Below are 26304 nucleotides of genomic sequence, written 5' to 3' on the forward strand. Positions count from 1 at the left end.
CACTTTAAACAGGAACTGGAAAATGCCCTCTAACTGAAGACTATAGCTCAGTGGCAAAGGGAGATTAAGAATTATTTCTTTTCCTACAAATTCTGCCATATGACAGTTTGCAAATTTTGTAGTCAAAGAGGAAAATTACTACGACAATTCGAACAAGGTTTACAGGTTCGATTAGGTAGGATGATTTTATTTACATTAAGTGAAACAATATCAACTAGTTGTTATCCAAAAGGAAGGGTCATGTTGATCTTCCATAATATAATACATTACCAGTGACTTAAAATAATTTTCAGATGCGGTTTTAATTGATTTCAACCAGTTTCAGTCCTGACTGCGAACTTCCTCCCATTGTGCTTTAGTCTATGATTATGTATCTATAACACAATCTGAACTAACACAGTCAAGACAGGCAGACATTATTTGTAATTTTGATGGAACAGATTTCACTGACCTCTTGACTTTTTCTTCTCTTGGTCATACATAATGACCACTTCCATCACCTTTCCAAACCTCGAGAAATACATCCTGAGATCAGTTTCTGTAACATTGGAAGGTAGACCACCAAGGAATACCTTGGGGAAGCTGTTGCTTCGCTTTGGTTTCTGCAGGCTGCGAGGATTGCATGGTTTAGGATCAATCTGTGAACATTCAAAAAGTATTTTACAGAATACCAAATGGAAAGAAGTACTTTCATACTATGTGGTTAGACAGGAAGTACTTTAAGTTTGAAAACACAGAAGACAACTAAGGATTATTTTCAATCCATAAAATGTAAATTGTCTCATTCTGACTGTCTCAGTAACCTTTTAATCAACTGACTTACTTTGTAGTCGACAGTAATACAATCACACTCAATCTGCCCAAATTCAACAGCTTGCTTCACTTGTAAAAGGAAAGAATATTTATAACGGCAATGGATTCATAAGTCTTATGTAGTTATTATATGTTTATTAAACAATGGAAAATCAATTATGCAAAACAGTCTTGTGAAAAGGATAGATCACTACTAACCATACAGGTGAGTGGTCGAATCCCCAACAGGCAAAACAAGATGACAAATGCTAAGCGAGCCGTCCAGCCTCAGTGGCTACGGTACCCTCAGTCAAGCACTGCACAATGGCTTGCGGAGTATCTATGCAGATGGATATGTATACAGTGGTTGGTGTGTGTGTGTTTGTGTGGGGGGGGGGGGAGGCAAGTTGTGCTTTTGTGATTGTGTGTTTTCTAATTTAGGAAAAGGCATTTTGGACAAAAGCTTAAATGTACGGCAGCATTTCGTCATGCCTGTCTGCAAATCAACATCCCTGTATGGAGAGCAGCAGTCTGTCATTACATGTTTAGTGAACATTTTGTAAGATTTCAAAGTTAAATTTCCGAAATATCGGAAATCAACCTCATTATTACTTCACAATCTACGAGGACAAACATACCAGAACACAGATAAAAAGCAGATCAGAGGCAGTCAAGTGGTCTGCTATTAACGTCGAGCACACAATCTGGCCCAACAAAGCATGTAGAAAGAAAAACCTCTTCAATGAGATCTCTACTGCTTTAATATTAACAAAGATACTGTGACTTACCACACGAGAAAGCGCTGGTAGATAGACAATAAAACACACACACAAATTACGAAATTTGTGTGTGTGTGTGTGTGTGTGTGTGTGTGTGTGTGTGTGTCTCTCCATCTACCAGCACTTATATTCTCACCCTCAAATAAGGTATGTTTATAAGATCAAATTTTTCTCTCAATTCGTTTCGGCCTACTAGGGACCAAGGGGCTCGTCTTAACTCTCAGCTAGTGTCTTCTGCTTTTCCTTGGCCCAGTATGCCTTCACCTTCTGGCTGTGAGCCTGCTTCCTCTCATCTGCCCACGTAAGTCTGGTGGTACATGTACAATTCTTTCTTGTGAGAGACAGTGGGAAGACTCCCTGCAAGATGGCCTGTTTGTATCGAGTGCCGTTCTCAGTTGTCTTTAATAGGATCTGCAGTTCACCTAAGTCTGATTCAACAGAGGTGGTCTACTTGGCTTTGGACACCTTTCCCCTACTTGTCACTGTGAGGATCCTGTTGGTGAGCCTGGAGTGATTCAGGCAGGTCATGTGCCCACAGAAGGCCCTCTTAACATGTGACTGTTTTCCTGAGGTTCATAGAGCTCATTGTTGTGCCAGATTCCATAGGTACCGCCTTCCTCTCTTATGGGTCCTAGCATTCTCCTCACGATCTTCACCTTTTAAGTACTAGTTTCCTGAGTGGGCCCTTTCAATTCATCAAAAGGCACTCTGGCATGGAGTGCAGAGTGTTTTACTACCAAGTTTTAGTGCTTCAGCTTTCTGGTCTTTGATAGGTACTTGGAGGTATAGGTGTTCTTACAGGAATGATAGGCCTTCTATAACTTTGTGCACCTGGTATCTATGGTCATGGTTTCCCTCTCCCTTGCTGACATCATAGATTTATTATTTTAATATTAAAATTAATCTAATTTATTAAATGAAGAACATACTTCAGCCTCAATGTTACACTTCCAATGGAAGCGACAGGGGAATCTACAGTTGATGACACCTTGCCACATCCCCATTTCTGCCTCCCACATACATTCATGGCTAACAGGAAGTGTCAAATTTTTGTTGTCACTAATTTCGTATGGGGCGGCAGCTAACAGAACTTGCTGACAAGTTTTTCCAGAGTCCGATGAATCCTGCTGTTATTGCTGCAGAGCCAGAATAGCTTTTTTTTACCTGCAGCACTGCAATGTTGGAGAACCCACTTCAGGTTCCATGTCAACATGCCTTCAGTAAGTCACAGTGACAAAATCATTCATAGAGAGGTTTAATGAATACTCAGGATGGAAAAAATTACAAGTTACAAAACATTTTAGCAGCATATGATTAGCAAAATGTAAATAGTACATTTTATTTTTTCTTAAAATCAAAATATTGCACAATGTCTTTTCCCATAGTTTTTACTAACTTCCGTAACTTTGTACTTAAGGTGATAAATCTGCAATAATTATTGGCAATGCGTAGGAGTTGGCAGCCATCTATGTGTTACATGTGTCAGCTTACTTAGGCCAGTATTACACTATCAAATTTCTTTGTTCAATATCTTTGTCAAAGATATTTGATAGTGTAATAGGGATCTTTGACAAATGTCGTCCAATATTTGATCAAATCTAGGCCGAGGCCGTATATTTGATCAAAGAAATCGCTTGTCTTCTGTTCACTGCAATGCGATATGTTACCACGCGGAGCGCTAGCATCGCTGCAGCGTTCTGTCGTCTGTAGTGTTTTTATAGCCATTGCCGGTAAATACAATTGGTGTGTGCCGACAACTACAGAATTAATAGAGATGTCTGAAGCTTATGAGGCGCTTTACAACGTGAGGCACCCTGAATACAAAAATAGATTAAGAAGATTGGAGACCTAACCTGACCTAACCTAACATAACCCTCTCCTGTAGCAAGGAATCTGAGTGTTATAGTGAGCCTGTCTTCTGAAAATGTAGCAGTTCTTAAGTGAAAATTGTGCTTTATGATATGAGGATACACTTCATTGAGCACATACAGAAATGTATGCTCATCCATTCTTAAGTAATTGATGTACGACTTGACGTCTTCCACTGTAAGATCACGTAACAAGTTTTGTTGAATGCTTTTATCGTGTCGTCGTAAAACCCACGGCTTCACCCAGATTAGATTAGTTTTTCGTTCCATAGATCCGTGCTGAGGAGATCCTCGTGGATATGGAACATGTCGATTTTTTTTAAGCTGAAATAAAAATACTAATAGTATGAATAAATACAATACATCATTTGTTTCTATTAAAAATTTCGCCAATGGAGTAGAAGGAGTTGGCCAGTAGTAAGTCTTTCAGGCTCCTTTTAAACTGTTCTTTATTTCTAACTAAATTTTTTATGTTTCCTGGCAAATTATTGAAGATGAGTGTTCCTGAGTAGTGGACCCCTTTTTGAACTAAAGTAAGTGCTTTTAAGTCCTTGTGCAGATCATTTTTGTTCCTGGTATTGTATGTATGAACTGAGTTGTTTGTTGGAAAAAGAGATATATTATTTACGACAAATTTTATTAAGAAGTAAATATACTGAGAGGCGGTAGTTAGTATACCCAGTTCTTTGAAGAGGTTTCTGCAGGAGGTCCGTGAATTTACTCCACAAATAATACGTATTACACGCTTTTGGACCTTGAAAACTTTTGTTTGACTTTAAGATTTACCCCAAAATATTATCCCATATGACATTATGGAATGAAAGTATGCAAGCTTTTTCATTTTTATGTTGCCTATGTCTGCTAACACTCGAATGCAAATACAGATTTGTTAAGGCGTTTCTGCAGTTCTGTGGTGTGCTCCTCCCAACTGAATTTATTATCAAGTTGTGATCCCAGGACTTTTAAGACTGTCAACCTCGTACGTATGGTTCCATTTCCCCCCCCCCCCACTTCTTTTCCGCATGTGCACACAATGCAATTGGAGTACGTAGAACTGCTGCGGTTAATAATAAGTTGTTGTCAGCCATCTTGAACTTTGACGAAAAATTTGATGACAGTGTAATACCCCTTGTAGCGCTACGTCAAAGATCTTTGTCAAATATATTGGACGGAATATTGGATCACATCTTTGATCAAATCTTTGTCAAAGAAATTTGATAGTGTAATACCGGCCTTAGTGAACTAACAGTTCCTCTCAATAATGTAATTTTATAAAAATGGATGAAGAGAGTAATCTAGGATTGCCTGAAAGAAAAACAACACGTATACTTCCAGTTAACATTTTGAAAATTTAAACATTGTCTACACCATATTTTCATAGAATAATTTATTGAAAGTACTGCCTAGTTTCCAGCTTTGCTCATCCCCCTTGCATTTTAAATGTGGATCCATCATCTTTATCAATTAAGGATGATGTATCCTCATCTGCTATGCAGTTAGGAATGACCAAAATTTGAAAGTAGCCAGTAAAATTTAACAGTACAGTTTTAAAATAAAACCCTTCAATTTATAGGCACTGTAAGATTATGATTTCATTCAGTGTTGCTAACTCAATGAGTCAAGTGTCCCAGTACCTCTGAACCACCCCCCCCCCCCCTTCCCCAAGATATGCAATACACCTTTTGCAAATTTACATTGAGATTTGTCACAAAGACTGGGTTAAATATGGAGTCAAGCAAAGATTTTTAAAAACCTTCAGTAATTTTAAGTAACATGTTTTGCACATGCTAATTCAGAATGAAAAATCCAAAAGCTATCTGACCACAAATACTGCAAATTTCTCTGAAACACCAGAAAGCTGTCATCAGCGAATAAGGCAAGTGAAGCTCATAGTATCTTACATTAACTACCTCCACCTTCATGCAGATAACTAATGTAAGTATCTTCTGTCACAAATCCAGCATCATTTCAAAGGATGAAATTAGTTCAACATACTACCAAAAATGGTACCTTAACCATAAATCGACAAATGAAAACCAAAGTCCTTGTATTCTCACTTTTACAGAAAAAAATATATTCAAAGAAAACCAAGACCTGCAGAACAAAAATCAGAATAGCTATAATAATTTGAATAGTACATATGTGCAAAAACTCACTGTTCTGCCATCCAACTGATGTGGTCCATTCTGAAGCACTAGAGATACATTTGCTGGATCAGAGAAGGTAACAAACCCAAATCCTCTAGAGCGACCAGATTCACTGTTTTTCATAACAACACAATCAATCACTTCCCCATAACGTGAGAAGTACCTCTGGAGATTCTCTGTAATACAAGAGAAGAGCTATTAGAAATTTTACATTATTACCCAAACTTCTGACTAAGACTGATCAAAACTGACAAACCAACCTTGTGTTGTTTCCCAGCTCAAACCACCAACGAACAGTTTCCTGCAAGAAAAAATACAAATAGAATAACCACAAAATTAGAATCTGCCAACGAACCATCAATTAGTATATTTATTTCTCTAAAGACAATGTTTTATATCAGAACTGGAGTAAATGCGGGAAGCTCTGTATCTCTAACATTCATATTTAATAGATTTTGACTTTCAGTGTATAGAAACCTGATACTGTTGAGAGTAGTTACACAAATGCTTTGAGGTACTAAGTAGAAACAGCAAGTGAATAATGAAAGGAGGACGCAGTGTTTTTCCTGAAAATAGCTGTTTTCTAAACACAAAGTAATATATTTATCTAATTACAATTTAAGTTACGTGATCGACACCCCCTTCCATTTTTCAAGGTCTATGAACAATGTTGGTAATATACATCACTTGAGACTAAATTCAATTTGGGTTCTGTGAATTTCCACCTTAGTTTCAATTCTTATGGCAGAAGATGCAGTATATATACATGGTGTCCCGAACATACGGCCAATATTCAGGGATATGACAGGAACGATCATGCTCTCAAAAGCATATTTTAAAGACCTATGAGAACATGTTCAGAAGAGAGGTGCTCTGCTATAGCAAAGATGAACAAGTGCTCATAGCTCTTAAGGCATGCATTTGAGATCACATATTTATTATACTTCAAATGATCATTCCTTTCATCTCCCTGAATATTTGAAGTTCCACCTGGGCAACGTACATTAAATATAGAAGAAATCCAAACATTATACTATGCTCCAGATCAACCTGTTACCACTATCTTTATCTCACCTTAATATTCATCAGCATCACACACTACCAACATATCACCTTCCACCCACCCAAACATCAAGCAACACTACAGATCAGGGACACAACAACAAAGGTATCAGGGCAGTTCAATACCACACACTAGCCATAATTCCTACTACTGATGTAAACAGACTACCAGTAGTCCCAATTTATTGCTAGTAAACTTTGCGAAATTACTATACAGGGGCCACTTCTGTTTACTTGTTCCAAATCCCTAAAGGCTTTTCATGATATTGATTGGAACAATGTATAAGAGAAGGAAAACATTTTGCTAAAATTGAACTTAAAATGCATTTGGAGTTTACAGTAAGGCAATATGCTATTGCTTATGCTTATGAGGAACTCATTTGTTACAAGTTCTGTAGTATTAATGATGGTTGAGTGTGATCACAGCATTTACTAAATATTTATATATTGCCTAATTTGGAATAGTTGGTGGTCCGAAGTAGAACAGTTTCAACTGGTGATTAGTGCATACAAGGTTACACTGTAAGCTAAGTTGTAAGCAGAAGTGAATGAGAGAAACTTCTCATGGTGACATCTTTAGCCTAACCTCAGCCAAAGATTAGGCCAGAAATAATAAGCTTCACTTGCTCTGAACTAAAGCAATCAAATTATGTTACTGGGTACTACTCCATCTTAACCCTCATCTTCATGTGCAACAGATTTTACCCACATACACTGCAATGTTAGCGAACAAGCACCACCCTCAAACTATTACCTGGCAATGTAAATTTACAAAGGCCTCCATGATCTACAGTGAACCACAATAACTTGTGCAGAATTCCAACCAGTACAGAGAGATTTCATAAATTCACATATATTCTCCCACCTGTCCTGTGCAATGTACATTGGGGATTACACACAAGAAACACAGTGCTCTTTTGAAGAAACACTGACCGTGTCCACACCCCCCCCCCCAACAGAAATTAACATCTAACGTTCCATGCACAGTACACTCCGTCATTTGGTATATTACTTGTTGCTACTGCCTGTTAGCTCTCCAATCATGTGAACACAGCTACAAGAAACAAACTGTCCTGTAATAATCAGGTATATCTGCTACTCAAAAATTTGCAAAAGTAAACTGCTGCCATTAAAATAAAGATGGCAAGGAACTGAAGTGACATTTACCTTACTTGTGCATTACTATCCATAAGAAATATCTAAAACCCTTTATGTTATGTAAACAAAGTAAGCCCTCTCACTGCAATAATTAGTGTTCATTTAACACGAAGGCTACAATGAAGCCTTCAGCATTGTGCCAAATCAATCCAAAATACTCGTGTGATTTACAAATGCTAATACAATCACGAATAAAAGTAGCTTCACCCATTAGCAGAATGGCCAGCAAAATGTTTTAGTTAATTAGTTATCACAAACTCACCATACTACCAACACACCTAGCACTAAAAACCTCTGTGTTGTATGCACATTATCACATATCAGTAACTACTTAGAATTAAGGCCCAGAAAACTTACCCCTCGTTTACCACAAAGCTCTCACTACAATATTTTATCACACTACTTTAAACTAATGCAAACATTGGGTCCATTCCAACATACAGACGTTAGGACTGTACTGTTCCCCCAAGACAATTGTTACAGAAGTTAATAGAAAGGACAGTGCAAGAGATACACGAGTGGGTTAGTACAAATTTTACAACGAACCGCGCTCTTCGCAATAAAATCGGCGATATTCAATATAGAAGCTCTTACAGCTACTAGAAATGAGTACAATCAGCCATCCTAAATTCAAACCGGTGACTCTTACATCTCTAATTCAAGTTTTCCACATATATAACAAATTTCAACTGGCTCAACAGCAATACTCTCTAACCAATTTGAAATAATTCAAAATTTTCCACGAATTAACATACCAACACGTGTAGCGTGGCACACACGTACTACGTGTAGGTAAGTCTATAGAACCACTCTGTTCAGGATTATCTCAACCCAAAACATAAAAATCACTAGAATCGTTTTTTAAACAGCAAAAGCCATACAACACTTACACAAGTTACGTTTATACACAAATCGTTAATGGCGGCTACTACCGCCAATAGCAATATTATTACATTTCAGAATCATTTACATTTAAGCACCATTCCTTATGTCCTACTAACCCTTTATCGTCGTTATCCACTTCTGTCTTCATTTTCATGTTTTGTACGGAACTCAGTCCTTAATAAAGCTCCTCTTTTAGTGCTTCTACGTCTAACAAACACCTCACCTCAAAATGGCTTTCTCGGGAAAGAAAGCCAATATGGAGGAACGTAAAGATATCGACCACGAACGCGACAATCAGCACCACAATGGCGCCCAGGAAGTAGTCAAAACACTGCTCCTTAAAATTATGTTTAAAGAGAAGAATTATAGAATAAGCCGATAAAACGCTCAGATTGACTTATATAATACGAATTTCTGTAATTCACAATTTTATTATCTAACTATAACCCGATTATAATGAAACAAAATTAATTACGTAAGTTTATAGTTTTAACATATTTTAACAACTGTTCACATTTCACACATTTTAATTCTCAGACTAATTTGTTTTTAATATAGGTGATCATAAAAATTTTATTGTCTTGAATAAAGCAAAATGTATACGTAATTTGAAAACGTTACCAATCTCGATTGTACAAGCTCGTTCAATATTCTGTTAGAAGATGGCGCGGCCATCTGGGTGCAGAACGATGACATGGCGCACTCGCACCACCTAGCGGATCGAACAAAAATTATAAAGTATTGCCGTGCGATGCGTCGGCGAGGCGCATTACGTCTGCGAGTGATGGAATAGTTTTACGGATCTGTATCCACTCTTTTGGCTTAAGCGATGAACTATGTGCCTGATCAAATGATAAATTAATTTTTACCTTCTCACAGAAATTAGTTTCCCTTTCAGACAGTATATTATAATCTGACAAGTGCTTCGACACAACTGTCTGTTGTAGTGTCCGACTTAAAAGGTTGAGTTTGTTTGTTGCTTGTAATAGCATGAAATGGAATCTGTTTAGTATGTGTTCCGAGGATTAAACGCTTACATGATTGTGTACTGGGGTGTAAATAATTATTCTGCTGTTTCGCGTCATTTGTTTATGCCTAATGCGACAGTCTCATTATGGAAACCTCAGAAACGGCAGATGTCAGAGTTGTCGACATTAGGTGTCCCAGAAAGGATTTCAGCAGTAGAACCCACATTTTGTGACGCCTAAGAAGCGTCATTTGGTTCAGAATATTTGTTCTTGCAGGAGCACAGGAAAACGAAGTTGCCAGTAGTGGTGTTGACAATAAAGCCGGAGCGAGAAAATATGCGGCGCTGAATACTTAATTTGGAGGCACGAAATGTGTCGTCTACTGGATTGTGTCCAGCGTAATGTGGCTGACGCATGAGAGCAGCGGAACAAGGCTTGTAGACAGTGTTTGAATAATGGCACAGCGGTGCGGTCGACAACTACAAGCGCGGTCGGTGCTGCGCCGAGTGGAAATTCGTCTGCACGCTAGTACGACGCGAGGCGGCGGCCCGTCCGCATCGCCATGGTCGCCACCGGCCGCGAGCGCCGGGCGCATCGGCACCCGGGCGACGGCGACGCCTTCCTGTGCCACCCGAGCACGGAGCTGCTGACGTTCCGGCCTTCGGCGTCGCTGCCGCCTCCGCCGTCGCGGCGGACCGCCGGCATGGCAGCTGGCGCCAGGCGGCGTCGCGGCGCCAGCGCTGCCTTGGGCGTCGTGCTGGGGTTAGCCGCCGGGTTGATGGTGGCGGCCCCGCGGTCCACCTTCGTCGACAGGCTGCTGCGCGCCGACAACACGACGGGGGTGGCGCCAGGGGGTGGCGGCGGAACGCCTTGCGCCCCGTCCGCTGGTTCCCCGTGGCCAGCTCCGCAGCCGCTACGTCAGCAACCGCCGCTGGCTCCTCTGTCCGATGCAGAAGATCCACTTCACATTATAGGCCTCACAGATCCGGCAGAAAACGTTCATAACAGGTAACAAACACTGCTTCGTTCTTAGCAAGGCTATCTTATCGAGCCCTGCAGGGCGAAACAGAAGTACATGGATAAATTTGTGAGGGTTGTTTAGGGATTTTTTTCCGAATATTTTAGTGCGAGTAACGGATGATTACTGGCGGCTCGTTGCAGAGAAATAATTACAGCAAGCTCCCAAATATCCTTGTAACCGCGGAACCGAGATTGCGTAGATCAAAGAAACACCATGGATAACCCAAAATTAGCATGCGCTTGAGGCCAAGTTGGTATCGGCAGTACCCCTCCAGTGCTAATGGCACGGATCCAGGGTTGAATTCTTATGGGTCACAATTTATTTCGTCCTGAACCTCATCGTCTAAACATAATTTCCTGCCACTCCCACTTTAAGATATTACAGTTGACTAGTATTTAATAATAACAGTATGTTTTATGTAATAATAACAACTTGCCTACACTGACGCTTGGTACATCAGTTTAGCACAACTTCTTGTTGTTGTTGTTGTTGTCTTCAGTCTGAAGACTGGTTTGATGCAGATATCCATGTTACTCAAACCTGTACAAGCCTCTTCATCTCCGAATAACTACTGCAATCTACATCATTCTGAATCTGTATACTGTGCGCAACTGGTCTCTCTCTACATTTATAACCCCCTCCCCTCCCCCCCCCCCCCCCCACCCAGTACTTCGCTCCAGTACTAAATTGGTGATACCTTGATGTCTTAGAATGTACCCTATCAATCGATCCCATATTTTAGTCAAATTGTGCCACAAATTTGTCTCCCCAGTTCTATTCGTTATCTCCTCGTTGGTTACCTGATCTACACAATTGTTCAGCATTCTTCTGTAGCACCACATGTCAAAAGCCTCTATTCTCTTCTTGTCTAAACTGTTTATCGTCCATATTCCGCTCCCATACAAGGCCACACCCCAGGCAAATACTTTCAGAAATAGCTTCATAACACTTACATGTATTGTCGATGTTAACTACTTTCTCTTCTTCAGAAATGCTTTTCTTGCCATTGCCAGTCTACATTTTATAGCTTCTCTACCCTTCACCCATCGACAGTTATTTTTCCGCCCAAATAACGAAACTCAACTACTACTTTTACTTTTTCGTTTCCTAATCTAATATCCTTGTTTTGCTTTTGTTGGTGTTCATCTTAAACGCTCCTTTCAAGACTATCCATTCCATTCAACTGCTCTTCCAAGACAGAACTACATTGCATTGGCAAACCTCAATGTTTTCATTTCTTCTCCCTGAATTCTAATTCGTACTCTAAATTTTTCTCTGGTTTCCTTTGCTCCTTGCTCAGTGTATGGACTGAATTACATCAGGAACAGGCTACAACCCTGTCTCACTCCGTTCACAACCACTACTTCTCTTTCATGCCTCTCAACTCTATCACTTCTGTCCAGTTTCTGCACAAGTTGCAAGCGGCCTTTCGCTCACTGTGTTTTAACACTGGTACCTTCAGAATTTGAAAGACAGTAATCCAGTTAATTTTGACAAATTGTTTCTCTAAGTCTACAAATGTTATAAATGTAGGTTTGACTTTTCTTGATCTATCTTCTAAGGGATGTTGTAGGGTCAGTATTGCCTTGGTATTCCAATATTTTTCTGGAATCGAAACTGATCCTCCCCCAGGTTGGCTTTTACGAGTTTTTCCATTCTTATGTAAAGAATTCGTGTTATTGCAACTATCACGTATTAAATTCATAGTTTGTTAATGTTCAGACCTACCAGCACCTGCTTTCTTTGAATTATTAAATCCTTCTTGAAATCTCTGGGTATTTCGCCAATTTCATACATCTTGCACACCAGATGGGATAGTTTTGTCATGGTCGGCTATCAGTTCTGACGGATTGTCGTCCACTCCAGGGCCCTTGTTTTAACTTAGGTCTTACAGTGCTGTGTCAAATTCCTCTCGTACTGTTATATCTCCCATCTCATCTTCATCTACATCCTCTTCCATGTATATAACAAACTTAAAAGAATAATAATTTGCAGGAAACAAAATCTAAGTATGCTTTCATAATTATCAGTATTTCAGTTAGCCCTATGACTGTGAACACAGATCTGCAGGCAAGCTATGCGAGCAGGTAAATGAGAGAAATGCTGTTTCCGTCACTAGTTTCCGCTTAAAATAAGGAAACTAATTGTTTCTTCCTTAGTGGAGTATATTTGCTGAGAGTCTCGCCTTATGGAATTTTCTGTGGTTTGCTGGTTCTACCCATGGACTCAAGAACCCTGTCCAATTTGTTGTTGACCCTAGATATGGCCGGTCCATGAACGTAAATGTCTATTTTACTGGATTGCTGACTGCAGCTGGTCAGTCCACATTCACATCCATGGCGACTAGCTCTCATGCAATCATCTGAAAAGTATCCTATGCCAAACATAGCATGTAATTTTTTAGAGTTCCTTGTCATTCTTAGGCTATGTACATGCTACTTTATTTTCCTAAGTATCAAACAAACTTAAAAATTTCTCTACATAAAAATATAGAAGCTTTTAGTGAAATGTTATTTATAGGCCAGGGGGCAGGAGAGGGGACCAGTTGTGGAGGATCATGACACATAATCCCCCTTATCGATCTCCCCCCCCCCTCCCCCTACCCCAATAAAAATTTGTTCTGTTCGATATATGTGAAGATTTAACTACAAAAAGCATCAGCTGCATGTTTGATAACTTTAAAGCTTCTCGACCTGAACAGCAGTTCCATGAATACTGTAGCGACGCCTGTCCTGACTCATTCAACCTGACGTACTAAATTTTCGTTCGATCTTCAGTGTTTCTGGGAACTCCTACTTTCTCTACTTAGATCCAGCCTGACTCGGGAAAGCCTTCTGTTTTCTTCTGGAGCCGCTAGTTCTGCAAAGTTGAAGTTTTTTGACACTTCATGCTGTGATGGTCTAACTCAATTGCCAGCTTTAGTTGCAAAATTTCAACATTTTACTCTCTTTTTCTCTTGCTGTGTGTGCTTATTCTATAATCTGGAGGAAGTTTTCTGTAACTTGTCACTTCTTTTCGATCGTTAACGCATTTCCGTTCATCTGTCGTCTTCCTGTCACATGTAAGCCGTCCGTAACTTCAGAAAAACTATGTGATACAGATTAACGTCCTTGTCAATTATCCTCGTTAGGAACTACAGAATTATCTAAGCCTGTTCGAGGCTAGAAAACTGTGACCAACAATACGTTCCTTCAGGCGAAGTTTAACAGTATCCGTTCATTACATATCAACACGGAGCAAGAGTCCTGAAGGGATTCGTCCCAGCGAAAACCAAAATAACTTTCTTTTACTAGCCGGCCGGTGTGGCCGAGCAGTTCTAGGCGCTTCAGTCTGGAACCGCGCGACAGCTACGGTTGCAGGTTCGAATCCTACTTCGGGCATGGATGTATGTGATATCCTTAGGTTAGTTAGGTTTAAGAAGTTCTAAGTTCTAGGGGACTGATGACCTCAGATGTTAAGTCACATAACGCTCAGAGCCATTTGAACCATGTTTCTTTTACTGTCGCCTTGAATGAGTTGGCAGTTATCGACCTTTATCAGCTCGGGAAATGGCTATGCAAATAATGACAAGAAATCGGCCGTGGACGTGTTACAAGGATGGAATCCCTGCATTTACCTGAAGAAGAAATGGGAAACAACCGAAAAATATTTCAGTACTCTCCGACGATGGGATTAGCGCCTGCATCATATACCGGGAGAAAAATATAAATATTGCGCATAATGGTGTATTCCCAACGAATATGCTTGTAATAATTATAAAATAATACATTGTTCTGCAAAGCTTAAGAATGAGAGAGATAAAGTATAATAAAGTATTAATTACCCAGTGGAAACGAATGAAAGTGCAGGAATATGTTGCCAGTATGTTTCTCCAGTCAGTTTGTAGTTGATGGTTGGAGATGAAACATCGTTGTTACAGGTAGTCAGCGAAAATCAGTTCATAGATCCAGAATGAGATTTTCACTCTGCAGCGGAGTGTGCGCTGATATGAAACTTCATGGCAGATTAAAACTGTGTGCCCGACCGAGACTCGAATTCGGGACCTTTGCCTTTCGCGGGCAAGTGCTCTACCATCTGAGCTACCGAAGCACGACTCACGCCCGGCCTCACAGCTTTACTTCTGCCAGTATCTCGTCTCCTTCCTTCCAAACTTTACAGAAGCTCTCCTGCGACCTTGCAGAACAAAATCGGCCCCGCAATGTATGTGATACAGATAGAGGCAGTTGTGGAGAACGTTCCACACCGCAGACGAGATACTGGCAGAAGTAAAGCTGTGAGGCCGGGCGTGAGTCGTGCTTCGGTAGCTCAGATGGTAGAGCACTTGCCCGCGGAAGGCAAAGGTCCCGAGTTCGAGTCTCGGTCGGGCACACAGTTTTAATCTGCCAGTAAGTTTCAGTTCATAGATGTTGGCCACTGATGGAATTGTGTGTACGATTGGAGTTCATCCCCTCAGCGTCAGATAAGGCCTGAAGCAGGTGTACTGGCTCACAGAAACTGGTAGCTATATAATAAATAACATCGTAAGGACGACTGTAGGTGTTTCATTTTATTGCATATGTTGCCAGAGGTCTTCCAGTTGTGGATAGAAAACTGGACGTCACATGACGTGAGCTGAGCGTAACTATAGCGCCAAATGGGGCTCTCAACAGCGCCAGGCAGTTGAAGGAATGGGAAGACAGTGTGTGTTAGTCAGCTAACAGTTAGTGCACTGTGGTGGTGTTCTTCACTACATGTCCACAACTTGTGGTCTATTGGTTAGCGTCACTGCCTCTAGATAACGAGGTCCCAGGTTGAATTTCCTCATAGGACAAGATTTTCTTTGCTCGGGAACTGGGTGTTTGTGTCGCCCTAATCATTTCACCTAATCTGCATCGACATGTAAGACGTCAAAGTGGTGTCAAATAGATTTGTACCAGGCAGACGAACAATCCCAGATGACGTCTCCCAGGCGATAATAATACCATGAAATCATTTCAGTTCATTTCATTACAACATGGGCGAGACAACATTTGGATGACTTCACATGAGGCATAATCATTGGGAAACTGGAAGACAGATGAAGTGTTGTGGGTGTAGTCCAGGAGACTGATATTGCTCAAAGCACTGTTTCACATGCAAGTGATGTGTTCTCAACTACAGGCACTGGTGTCTGAAGGGGAGGAAATGGTCGACCATGGTCAACTACAGCAATAGATGACAACTTATTGTGCAACAGGCAAGAAACGAACCAGGCTAAACAGCATGAGCAATTAGGACCACATTTAACAGGACTGCCCCAACAACCAATACACTGTGTTCTGTTGACACGCTCATATCAGCAGCACCATTTGCAATGGTGCCACTAGCATGGGGATTGGACCAATGAGGAGTGCTCTTTTCGAGCGAGAGCATACTCAGGCTTTGTAGTGATTCTGGATGTTCCCTCATATTGCGAGAGATGGGAACACATAATGCATCAAAGAATGTTGTCGAAGATGATCATTTTGGTGGTCTAGATGTAATGATGTGCAGAGGTGTACTGATGTATGGGCATATTGATATCCAAATCTTTGAACCCGATACTCTAACCACTGAACGTAATTGTGACTTTGTATCTTTCCCCATGTGTTTCTTTTCTGGAGTGTAGTTGGCCCTCACTTCATTTTTGTTTATGGCAGTGCACAACTGCATTGAACAGCTAAGGTAGAGCAACTCTTGGAATAAGCCCACATGCACCAGTGACAATCCAGCAAGTGTCAGCTATGTTGCCAAAGGAATGGAACACCATACCACAAGAACGCTTTACCAACATTGTGTCCAGTGTGAGAGCACATTAGGGAGCATGCTGTGTTGTCTGTGGTGACCACACACCCTACTAAGATCTATCTCCCGCTTTTTGTAATCTGCAGGAGACCACTATAAATCATGACTCAAGCGTAATTAAGATCTTTGAATAAAGGTGTCATTTCCGTTCGTCTCATTGCGTACCATTTCTTTTTATATGTGCTCAAAGTTCCATCGAGTTAAGTTACTTAGCACTGATACATCACCCGATAGTTACTTTTGTCCCAAAGTTTTTCACACCGGTCTACTTCAAATTTCATTTTACATTTGCAAAAAAACGCCGATCTGTATATAGATAATGCGAAAACTGAGTAATCTGCACCCAGATAATCATGAACTTGTTATACGAGGGTAATCCCAAAAGTAAGGTCTCCTATTTTTTCATAAGTACATAGACCTGTTTATTTCTACAATGGTTTACATCAGTTTACCGCTTGAACATTTAGCTATTTTTCGACATAATTACCATTTCTGTCGATGCATTTTTGTAGACGCTGTGGCAGTTTTTGTATGCCCATGTCATACCAGCTCACCGCCATGCTGTTCAGAAAGTTACGAACCTTCTTTCACCTCGTCGTCGGAGCTGAATCACTTTCCGGCCAAATGTTCTTTTAACCTAGGGAACAGGTGATAGTTACTGGGTGCCAAGTCAGGACTATGGAGTGGGTGGATGATTATGTTCCATTGAAACTGTTACAGGGGAGCAACAGTTTGCCGAGCGATGTGTGGGCGAGCGTTGTCATAGAGAATGTGTACGCCCTTGCTCAACATTCCTCTTCTCCGGTTCTGAATTGCCCGTTTGAGTTTTTTCAGTCTCACAGTACCTGTTGGCGTTAAGTGGTCACAGCGATTCATCTCCGTCGACGAGGTGAAAGAAGAGGTTCATAACTTTCTGAACAGCATGGCGGCGAGCTGGTATGACATGGGCATACAAAAACTGCCACAGCGTCTACAAAAATGCATCGACAAAAATGGTGATTATGTCGAGAAATATCTTAATGTTCAAGCTGTAAACTGATGCAAACCATTGTAGAAATAAACATGTCTATGTAGTTATAAAAATAGGAGACTTAACTTTTGTGATTACCCTCGTATATGGGATTTATTCAGTTAGTTACTTAAATTACCTTTGTTTCTGTGAAAATAATACAAGGCTTGTAAAAAAAAATGGATTCTGATTAACAACTGAAATAAGACAAATAGATAAATTGTTATATTCAGTCTGTGCTTACACACTGACATTACTTCTCTGCATAGCCGCCACCCAAATTCAAACCCTTGTCTTACCCTGGCACCACCTTCTTCAGCCCTTCATCAGAGAATGGTGCTGTAGACAGTTGACAACATCCTCGAGATCATCATCAACCATGAACTGCTGAATAGGTTGCCTAGCCATGCATCACCCTTGGGAAGAGGTGACAGTCGCTTGGTATCAAGACTGAGTCTTTCCTTTGTTCTATTTACAGTACGAGGCCACACATTGTCATGAAGGAGAATGATTCACTTGGTAATCAAATCACTTGTGTAAATGTCTTTGCAATCCTAAAAAGCTCTAACCATCACTTTGAGGTTTGACGATATCTCCCCTTTTTTTATTTATTGGGAGAATAAGTGTACACCCGTTATTTGGACTGTTCCATAGTTACAGGATTCAGATAGTGCACCTGTGTTTCGGCCCCCGTCACGATTATGTTAAAAACTTCTCATACTGCTGAAGGAATGTCAAGGCCAAATCCCTTCTTCCGTTTTGTGAACATTGGTTAGGTCTTTTGATACCCATGTGACAATGTTGAAGAAGGTTGGCCTTAAAATCAGAGGCACATATCCAGTAAGTACACAGTTTTGACATGTTGATCAAGTTCATCTTTCACCTCTGAATGTCTTCCTCGTCCACTTTCACCATGCACATCTTTGTGACCAGCCTTGAGTTTTCTGCTCCACTCCCCAACAACACCATCACTCATACTCCAACTCCCACACTCATGAAACAATTGATATTCAATCTCAGTGCCACTGACGCCTCCTGCTTTCAGGAAGCGAATAATAGACCGCACACATCGCCGATTGGAATGAGATACTGTTATTCTATCCATTTAAATCACTTGTTGCTTACACATTGAGTGGACGAAATAGTTCTTTCTGGCACAATGTGAATTTAAACCTCTCATTTTCCAACCATGCTTCATGAAGGTGTAAGACTTTTTATTTTTAACAGCCAATCAGAAGTTAATTTATGGGTAGCCCTCGTAACTCCAAAGCAGTGAAAAAGTCTGCAATGTGCATTCACCGAAACGTGCAATACAAAAAACAAATTAATCTAACAACCCTCAGATGCAGAAGTACTGAGTTGTGGTTGCCATCACTGTGCGAACATCTCAACATAGTGCCATTGTGCCACTCTCCATTGCACTGAGTGAACCTGTACAAGAAGTGAATATCTCCCAACTCTGCATTAGCAAAAGTATCCATACTGCTGTGTGTCGGTTTAAATGTACATCTAACTCTGCCACGATAACAAAAGTGAGGCAGAACCGAGCAGTGCTGAATGAAGATCACTGAGGGCGAAGAGTAAGGTGGGCATTACTGTTGGCGACAGCAATTACAGCGAGTGAATGGATAAATTTGTTTCTAAAATCGACACATAGCACGTTCCGTCGACAGTTACACTACGATGTAGATATCTTCAGTGACACAAAGATAAATGAGGTTAAAAATCAAACAAAATGCAACTACATATCACGACCCACTGGAGACCACAGCCCATTGTACCGAAATACTCATAAAATATCACTTTACAGCCTCTAAATACACTCCTGGAAATTGAAATAAGAACACCGTGAATTCATTGTCCCAGGAAGGGGAAACTTTATTGACACATTCCTGGGGTCAGATACATCACATGATCACACTGACAGAACCACAGGCACATAGACACAGGCAACAGAGCATGCACAATGTCGGCACTAGTACAGTGTATATCCACCTTTCGCAGCAATGCAGGCTGCTATTCTCCCATGGAGACGATCGTAGAGATGCTGGATGTAGTCCTGTGGAACGCCTTGCCATGCCATTTCCACCGCTCAATGGGGGACAGATCCGGAGATCTTGCTGGCCAGGGTAGTTGACTTACACCTTCTAGAGCACGTTGGGTGGCACGGGATACATGCGGACGTGCATTGTCCTGTTGGAACAGCAAGTTCCCTTGCCGGTCTAGGAATGGTAGAACGATGGGTTCGATGACGGTTTGGATGTACCGTGCACTATTCAGTGTCCCCTCGACAATCACCAGTGGTGTACGGCCAGTGTAGGAGATCGCTCCCCACACCATGATGCCGTGTGTTGGCCCTGTGTGCCTCGGTCGTATGCAGTCCTGATTGTGGCGCTCACCTGCACGGCGCCAAACACGCATACGACCATCATGGGCACCAAGGCAGAAGCGACTCTCATCGCTGAAGACGACACGTCTCCATTCGTCCCTCCATTCACGCCTGTCGCGACACCACTGGAGGCGGGCTGCACGATGTTGGGGCGTGAGCGGAAGACGGCCTAACGGTGTGCGGGACCGTAGCCCAGCTTCATGGAGACGGTTGCGAATGGTCCTCGCCGATACCCCAGGAGCAACAGTGTCCCTAATTTGCTGGGAAGTGGCGGTGCGGTCCCCTACGGCACTGCGTAGGATCCTACGGTCTTGGCGTGCATCCGTGCGTCGCTGCGGTCCGGTCCCAGGTCGACGGGCACGTGCACCTTCCGCCGACCACTGGCGACAACATCGATGTACTGTGGAGACCTCACGCCCCACGTGTTGAGCAATTCGGCGGTACGTCCACCCGGCCTCCCGCATGCCCACTATACGCCCTCGCTCAAAGTCCGTCAACTGCACATACGGTTCACGTCCACGCTGTCGCGGCAAGCTACCAGTGTTAAAGACTGCGATGGAGCTCCGTATGCCACGGCAAACTGGCTGACACTGACGGCGGCGGTGCACAAATGCTGCGCAGCTAGCGCCATTCGACGGCAAACACCGCGGTTCCTGGTGTGTCCGCTGTGCCGTGCGTGTGATCATTGCTTGTACAGCCCTCTCGCAGTGTCCGGAGCAAGTATGGTGGGTCTGACACACCGGTGTCAATGTGTTCTTTTTTCCATTTCCAGGAGTGTACTTTGTTAGTGGATTTGCGTTCACCCTGAAGAAGGGCATGTATTATGATGGGAAGTATTAGTATCAAAATCATTATTTTCACAAATTACATTGTTTACGTTATTTTAAGGAAGTGAAATGTACTGACGTAACAATGTGTCATCATCATCCTGCTATCATAGAACCTGAAGACTCATCGTGGTCTGAGAAAGCAATACCACGAAGATCTTTCTTAAGAGTTTCAAGTATTTCATTTTTTAGTATCGTGTACATCTTCACAAATATACCCCCAACTTTTGCATCCAAATCAGATCTGCAAGACTGCCTGCTGCTCATGTTGTATGTTAATGATCTTGGCAGACAAATGCTTTTTTTCTGTCTGACCTTTACTGTGCAAGTAGTTCCCCCCTCCCCTTCACATGTAGTGACTTCACTCCCCCAATCTGAATGGGTGTTGTTTATTTTTTCCATAAATTCAAGCAGTTTCTCAGTTTGTTCCACACCCAGACCTAGCTCTTCATCTTGTCAAAAATGAAAAAACATAAAGGTTATCATCAGAAATACAAACTGGAGTCCCAGTATCAGTGGCCACCGACAGTAACTAGATGACGGAGATGATCCAGCATAGAAAGTCATGACTGCACATCTTAATAAGCATACGGATCCCACGTGTGTATCATGTGTGAAGGATGTCTTAAAAATAAGAATGCAAGATCAAAGATCAAGTGCTTCAGTTACGAAGGGTATAAGATAAGGATGTAGTCTTTTATCCTAACTGATCAATCTATACAAGAAACAATGACGGAAATAAAAGAAAAGTACAGGAGTGGGATTCAAATTAAGGATGAAAGTATATCAGTGATAAGATTCTCTGATGACATGGATAGCCCTTGTGAAGGTGAGAAAGACATGTCCTGCACAGCCTGTTGAATGAAGTGGATTGTGTAATGAGGATAGGGATTAAGAAAAAACTAATGTAATCAGGAGCAGCAAAAATGAGATTCGTGATAAGCTGAACTTCAAAATTGGAGACCATGAAGCAAACTAATTCTGCTGCCTTAGAAGGAAATAAGCACATTGCGGGGAAAGCAAAGAGGACACAAACAGCTAACTGGAACAAGCATAGATGGCACGCTGGCCAATAAAGTCTACTAGTACCAAATACTGGCATTAGTTTGAGAAAAAAATTCTGAAAATACACGTTTGAAGCACAGCTTTGTATGAAACTGAATCATGAATTATGGGTAAATCAGGTAAGAAGATACTCGAAGCGCTTGACATGTGGTACTCCAGAAGGATGCTGAAAATTAGGTGGACAGATAAGAAATGAGGTGCTTCTCACAGTCATAGCGAAAAAGGACTGTTGCAGTTCCGTAACATTACCTCCGAATATACGAGATATATCGAAAAAACTTTTGATTTGGTTTGGCCTGGATTAGAATAATTAATTTTTTCATCGGGTCGGATGAGAGTGAAGCATGGTGGATCTTCTCGCCGCAAATAAGCCCTTATCTTTTCCCTGGGCTACAAGCCGACCCGACCCTATGTTAGTAGTAACAGTTTTATTCATCTGTGGATCTCTTTTACAAAGATATTAGATACGCTATGATATTACAATTTAAGAACAAGAAAAACGTTGCAAAAATTGTCAGCTCAATCTTGATAAGATTTAACAACTGTAAAAGCTCAGAAACGAAAAAGCGTGACCCTCTAACAACGCATAAACATAGTGTGGTATGTCAAAGAGTCGCAGTCTCAATGTCAAAGAGTCGCAGCTGAATTTAGTCGACTGACACAAATTCGTAGTTATCGCTGTATGGGATAAGCAATAGAAATATCACATAGGTTCATTCCTAGGGAAAGCAGGAGACACACTGGTTTTTTTGGTAAAACACTAGGAAAATGCGGTCAGACTATAAAGGAAATTGCTGACAAGACACTCGTGTGATGCGTCTTAGAACACTATTCAAGCGTGTGGGACAAGTGGCAAATACACTACTGGCCATTGAAATTGCTGCACCAAGAAGAAATGCAGATGATAAACGGGTATTCATTGGACAAATATATTATACTAGAACTGACATGTGCTTACATTTTCACGCAATTTGGGTGTATAGATCCTGAGAAATCAGTACCCAGAACAACCACCTCTGCCCGTAATAACGGCCTTGATACGCCTGGGCATTGAGTCAAACAGAGCTTGGATGGCGTGTACAGGTACAGCTGCCCACGCTGCTTCAACATAATACCACAGTTCATCAAGAGTAGTGACTGGCGTATTGTGACGAGCCAGTTGCTCGGCCACCATTGACCAGAGGTTTTCAATTGGTGAGAGATCTGGAGAATGTGCTGGCTAGGGCAGCAGTCGAACATTTTCTGTATCCAGAAAGGCCCGTACAGGACCTGCAACATGCAGTCGTGCATTATCCTGCTGAAATGTAGGGTTTCGCAGTGATCGAATGCAGGGTAGAGCCACGGGTCGTAATACATCTGAAATGTAACGTCCACTGGTCAAAGTGCCGTCAATGCGAACAAGAGGTGACAGAGACGTGTAACCGATGGCACCCCATACCATCACGCCGGGTCATACGCCAGTATGGCGATGACGAATACATGCTTCCAATGTGCGTTCACCGCGATGTCGCCAAACACGGATGCGACCATCATGATGCTGTAAACAGAACCTGGATTCATCCAAAAAATGACGTTTTGCCATTCGTGCACACAGGTTCGTTGTTGAGTACACCATCGCAGGCGCTCCTGTCTATGATGCAGCGTCACATTTCACCCCTTTCTTCGACGCCTCTGCGTTGAAGATCGGAACCTCGACGACCGGCAAATGGTAAGGCGACCGCTCACGATAAGCGGTAAATCCCGTCCGGCACAAATTTTCAATGTTGATATTCCAATATATAGTTGATGGTGGTCCATATTCGCAGCTGTGGATACATTTCAAGTATTACCGAGGAAGGTTGTAGGGAGATTTGAGACAAACTTCAAGCTTTTGCCTCGCAAACAGAGACAGTTACAGAGTCTCGGAAAAACTGAGAGGAACTGACACCATGAATCCTGCAGGGCTGTCCATAAATCCGTAAGAGTACGAGGGGGTGGAGATCTTTTCCGAACAGCACGTTGCAAGACATCACAGATATGTTCAATAATGTTCATGTGTGGGGAGTTTGGTGGCCAGCGGAAATGTTTAAGAAGAGTGTTCCTGGAGCCACTCTGTATCAATTCTGGACGTTTGGGGTGTCGCATTGTCCTGCTGGAATTGCCGAAGTCAGTCGGAATACATAATGGACATGAATGGATGCAGGTGATCAGACAGGACGCTTATGTACAGTCTTAGACATAAAAACTGACCGCCGGCCGGCCGCCACAAAGACTAAGTCCGAGTCGTCACTTAAGGCGGCCAATAAAACTGACCGCCCCTGACAACTAAGTCCGGCTATCTGCACAATCTGGCAACGCTGTAAGATGCGGAAGTGTTAGGAGGAAGTGTTGTCTACTTCCGAGTCGTTCTCGGACTGGTTGAGCCCGTGGTCTAGTGGTAATCGTTCTGCATTCTAAACTTGCAGTCGCATGTTCGCGTCCAGCGTTTTTTTTTTTTTTTTATTAAAAAAAACCACCTAACCACCTGACGGTCTAAAATTATGAATCTGATTGAACATGGAAGATAATTCGCTTAACATTCTACCCACCAGCAATGACAAGTATTCCAGGAACAATTCCGCAGGACAGCTCGTGGCTGCGTCGCGATCATAGCTTATTACGCTCGAGCGTTTCCTCGCGCTGCAGCGGCTACCGGCCACCGACCAGACGCCACCCGCCGCCTGAAATCCGGCGCTGCCCAGGTGAACGCGGCGCGACGCTGTCGGTGTATGTGTCAACTGTCATTTTCGAATTTGGTATAACAGAGGGGTGAACGCAGAGGAGGCAGCTGGAAAGATTTGAACTGTGTTTGGAGCGAGTGCTTTTGGGAAAAATACGCCAAAGACCGTTCTGGCATGAATCATTTTCCACATTAACGAAGTGTCGACTACTGATATATGTGATAGATTACCATTTTACCATCATGCGACATTTGCATTCAACAGGCAAAGTTCAGAAGTCTGGTGTAGGAGTACTGCATGCTCTAATTCGAAACAACAAAAATCAACGGAGTGACTATTATTGAACATCATCAGGTCGCTCATTGAGCATTCCTATGCAGTACTGTTACTGGTGACGTGTTATGATGCCTTTATTGTTAACTTCCTAAGAAGAAATGAGAGGCTGAGCCGCATCAAAAGACGTAAACCCGAGCAAAGAGTAGTGTGAACATAATATTTTACATCTGATAGCTCCAAAAGTGTGTTTTGGGCTACGAATTCTGCCCCAAGGGGTGTGTGCAACACAGCTGGAATTTGTTGGCATCAACTGAGACACCTTTCGGTCGCAGTGTAAGAAAATCGAGCAACAAAACTACATCACCTGTGCTACTGCATGATAACACACTCCGTTGATTTGAGAAACAAAACTATCCAGGAGATTGATAGGGAAGTCCTCTCAGGCACTTATATTGATAAGGAAGTCCTCTCTCAAGCACTTGTCCCTCTCGTCATATATTAGTAAAATTTTACCTTTCCTGCTCCTGATCGATCAACCGTCAAGGCAATTCATTTCTAGACGAAAATACTCTTAAAACTACTCTGGTTTAATGACATCGTTAGGACCTGTGCAATCCTACGGGCGTAGAATTTGTAAACAACTTTAGCATTGTCAGATTCTTTTAGATACTGTGAAAGAAAATTTTGCTGCTGATTAATTTCTCTTTGATGATTACTGTTGCGTTTAGTAAACTAATGGAAAATGCAATTAAAATATTCACTGTACTAATGCAAATTAAATTCAGCTTATTACAGAAACATCACGCAGTTGTGACTCACAGTGATTACAAGTTGCTGACGTTTGTCAAGAGTAGCGGAAAGCGCCACTGAAGTTCCATTTGCATTACGACTAGGACGGAGAGGATCCTAAATAACAGTAATAGGTCACCCAGCGAAGAGAAGAGTCCACGTATTGTCTCAAGTTCTTGCAGTTTGATATTAATGCAGTTCCCGATGGTTTCACACTAACGGGTTCTTTTGGCTATCGAAATACTCATATGGGAATTATAAAAGTGTAATTGCTAGAACGCTCAACTGCCTTAATAACACCTCACTATGGATTGAATACGACTCGGAAAACGACGTTAATTTGACGCTTCCATCCATCACCTGGCGTCTTACTGAATGAAGTATGAAGTGCACACACAGTTGTGTTGCCTGCCGCATGGATTCTGTGAAGTGTTGTGGCAGCTGGCAGTAATTGCTGAATACAGACATGTGCAAATATCCTCGCTGCTCTAGGGGAACTAGTCTTTCTTGCATTTTTTCCATACCGTAATTAGCACAATAACACAAGGCTTATTCTGCTGAAGAATTTGATGCCCACAAGTCCTTAAATAAGAATCTCCTAGCGGGAGTAATGCATGAAAAGAAACAGACTGTTGGACAAAAGAATGGACAGCTCCTTCCTTTATGCGTTTCCGATAGCGCCTACGATAAGAATCTGGTGTCATATTATGCTTCACAACCCTAAACCGTTTATTTTTTTACTTCATACTAAAACAAAAGTGATGATAT

The 26304-nt window shown here is 41.8% G+C and overlaps 2 protein-coding genes across 4 annotated transcripts in view; one reads left to right on the top strand and one right to left on the bottom strand.

Moving 5' to 3' along the window:
• The window catches only part of LOC126198704 (heterogeneous nuclear ribonucleoprotein 27C-like), a 63587-nt gene extending 54629 nt beyond the window's left edge, over window positions 1-8958 (bottom strand). For 2 of the 3 annotated variants that reach the window (XM_049935206.1, XM_049935207.1), the window contains exons 1-4: window positions 8808-8957; window positions 5847-5887; window positions 5596-5762; window positions 452-638 (exon numbers count right to left, since the gene is read on the bottom strand). In XM_049935206.1, the coding sequence (XP_049791163.1) occupies window positions 452-638; window positions 5596-5762; window positions 5847-5887; window positions 8808-8845 (433 nt within the window). In that variant the 5' untranslated portion in view covers window positions 8846-8957. Of the gene's footprint in view, window positions 1-451; window positions 639-5595; window positions 5763-5846; window positions 5888-8807 lie in introns of all 3 variants that reach the window. The other variant, XM_049935205.1, reaches the window with a different exon arrangement.
• A 1396-nt stretch (window positions 8959-10354) lies between these two features.
• Window positions 10355-26304, top strand: part of LOC126198705 (chondroitin sulfate synthase 1) — a 367470-nt gene continuing 351520 nt past the window's right edge. Inside the window, exon 1 of the mRNA XM_049935208.1 lies at window positions 10355-10667. Coding sequence (XP_049791165.1) covers window positions 10363-10667 — 305 coding nt within the window. The 5' untranslated portion in view covers window positions 10355-10362. The remainder of the gene's footprint in view (window positions 10668-26304) is intronic.

Source organism: Schistocerca nitens, chromosome 8, assembly GCF_023898315.1.
Source record: "Schistocerca nitens isolate TAMUIC-IGC-003100 chromosome 8, iqSchNite1.1, whole genome shotgun sequence".
In the NCBI taxonomy this organism is placed as follows: Eukaryota; Metazoa; Arthropoda; class Insecta; order Orthoptera; family Acrididae; genus Schistocerca; species Schistocerca nitens.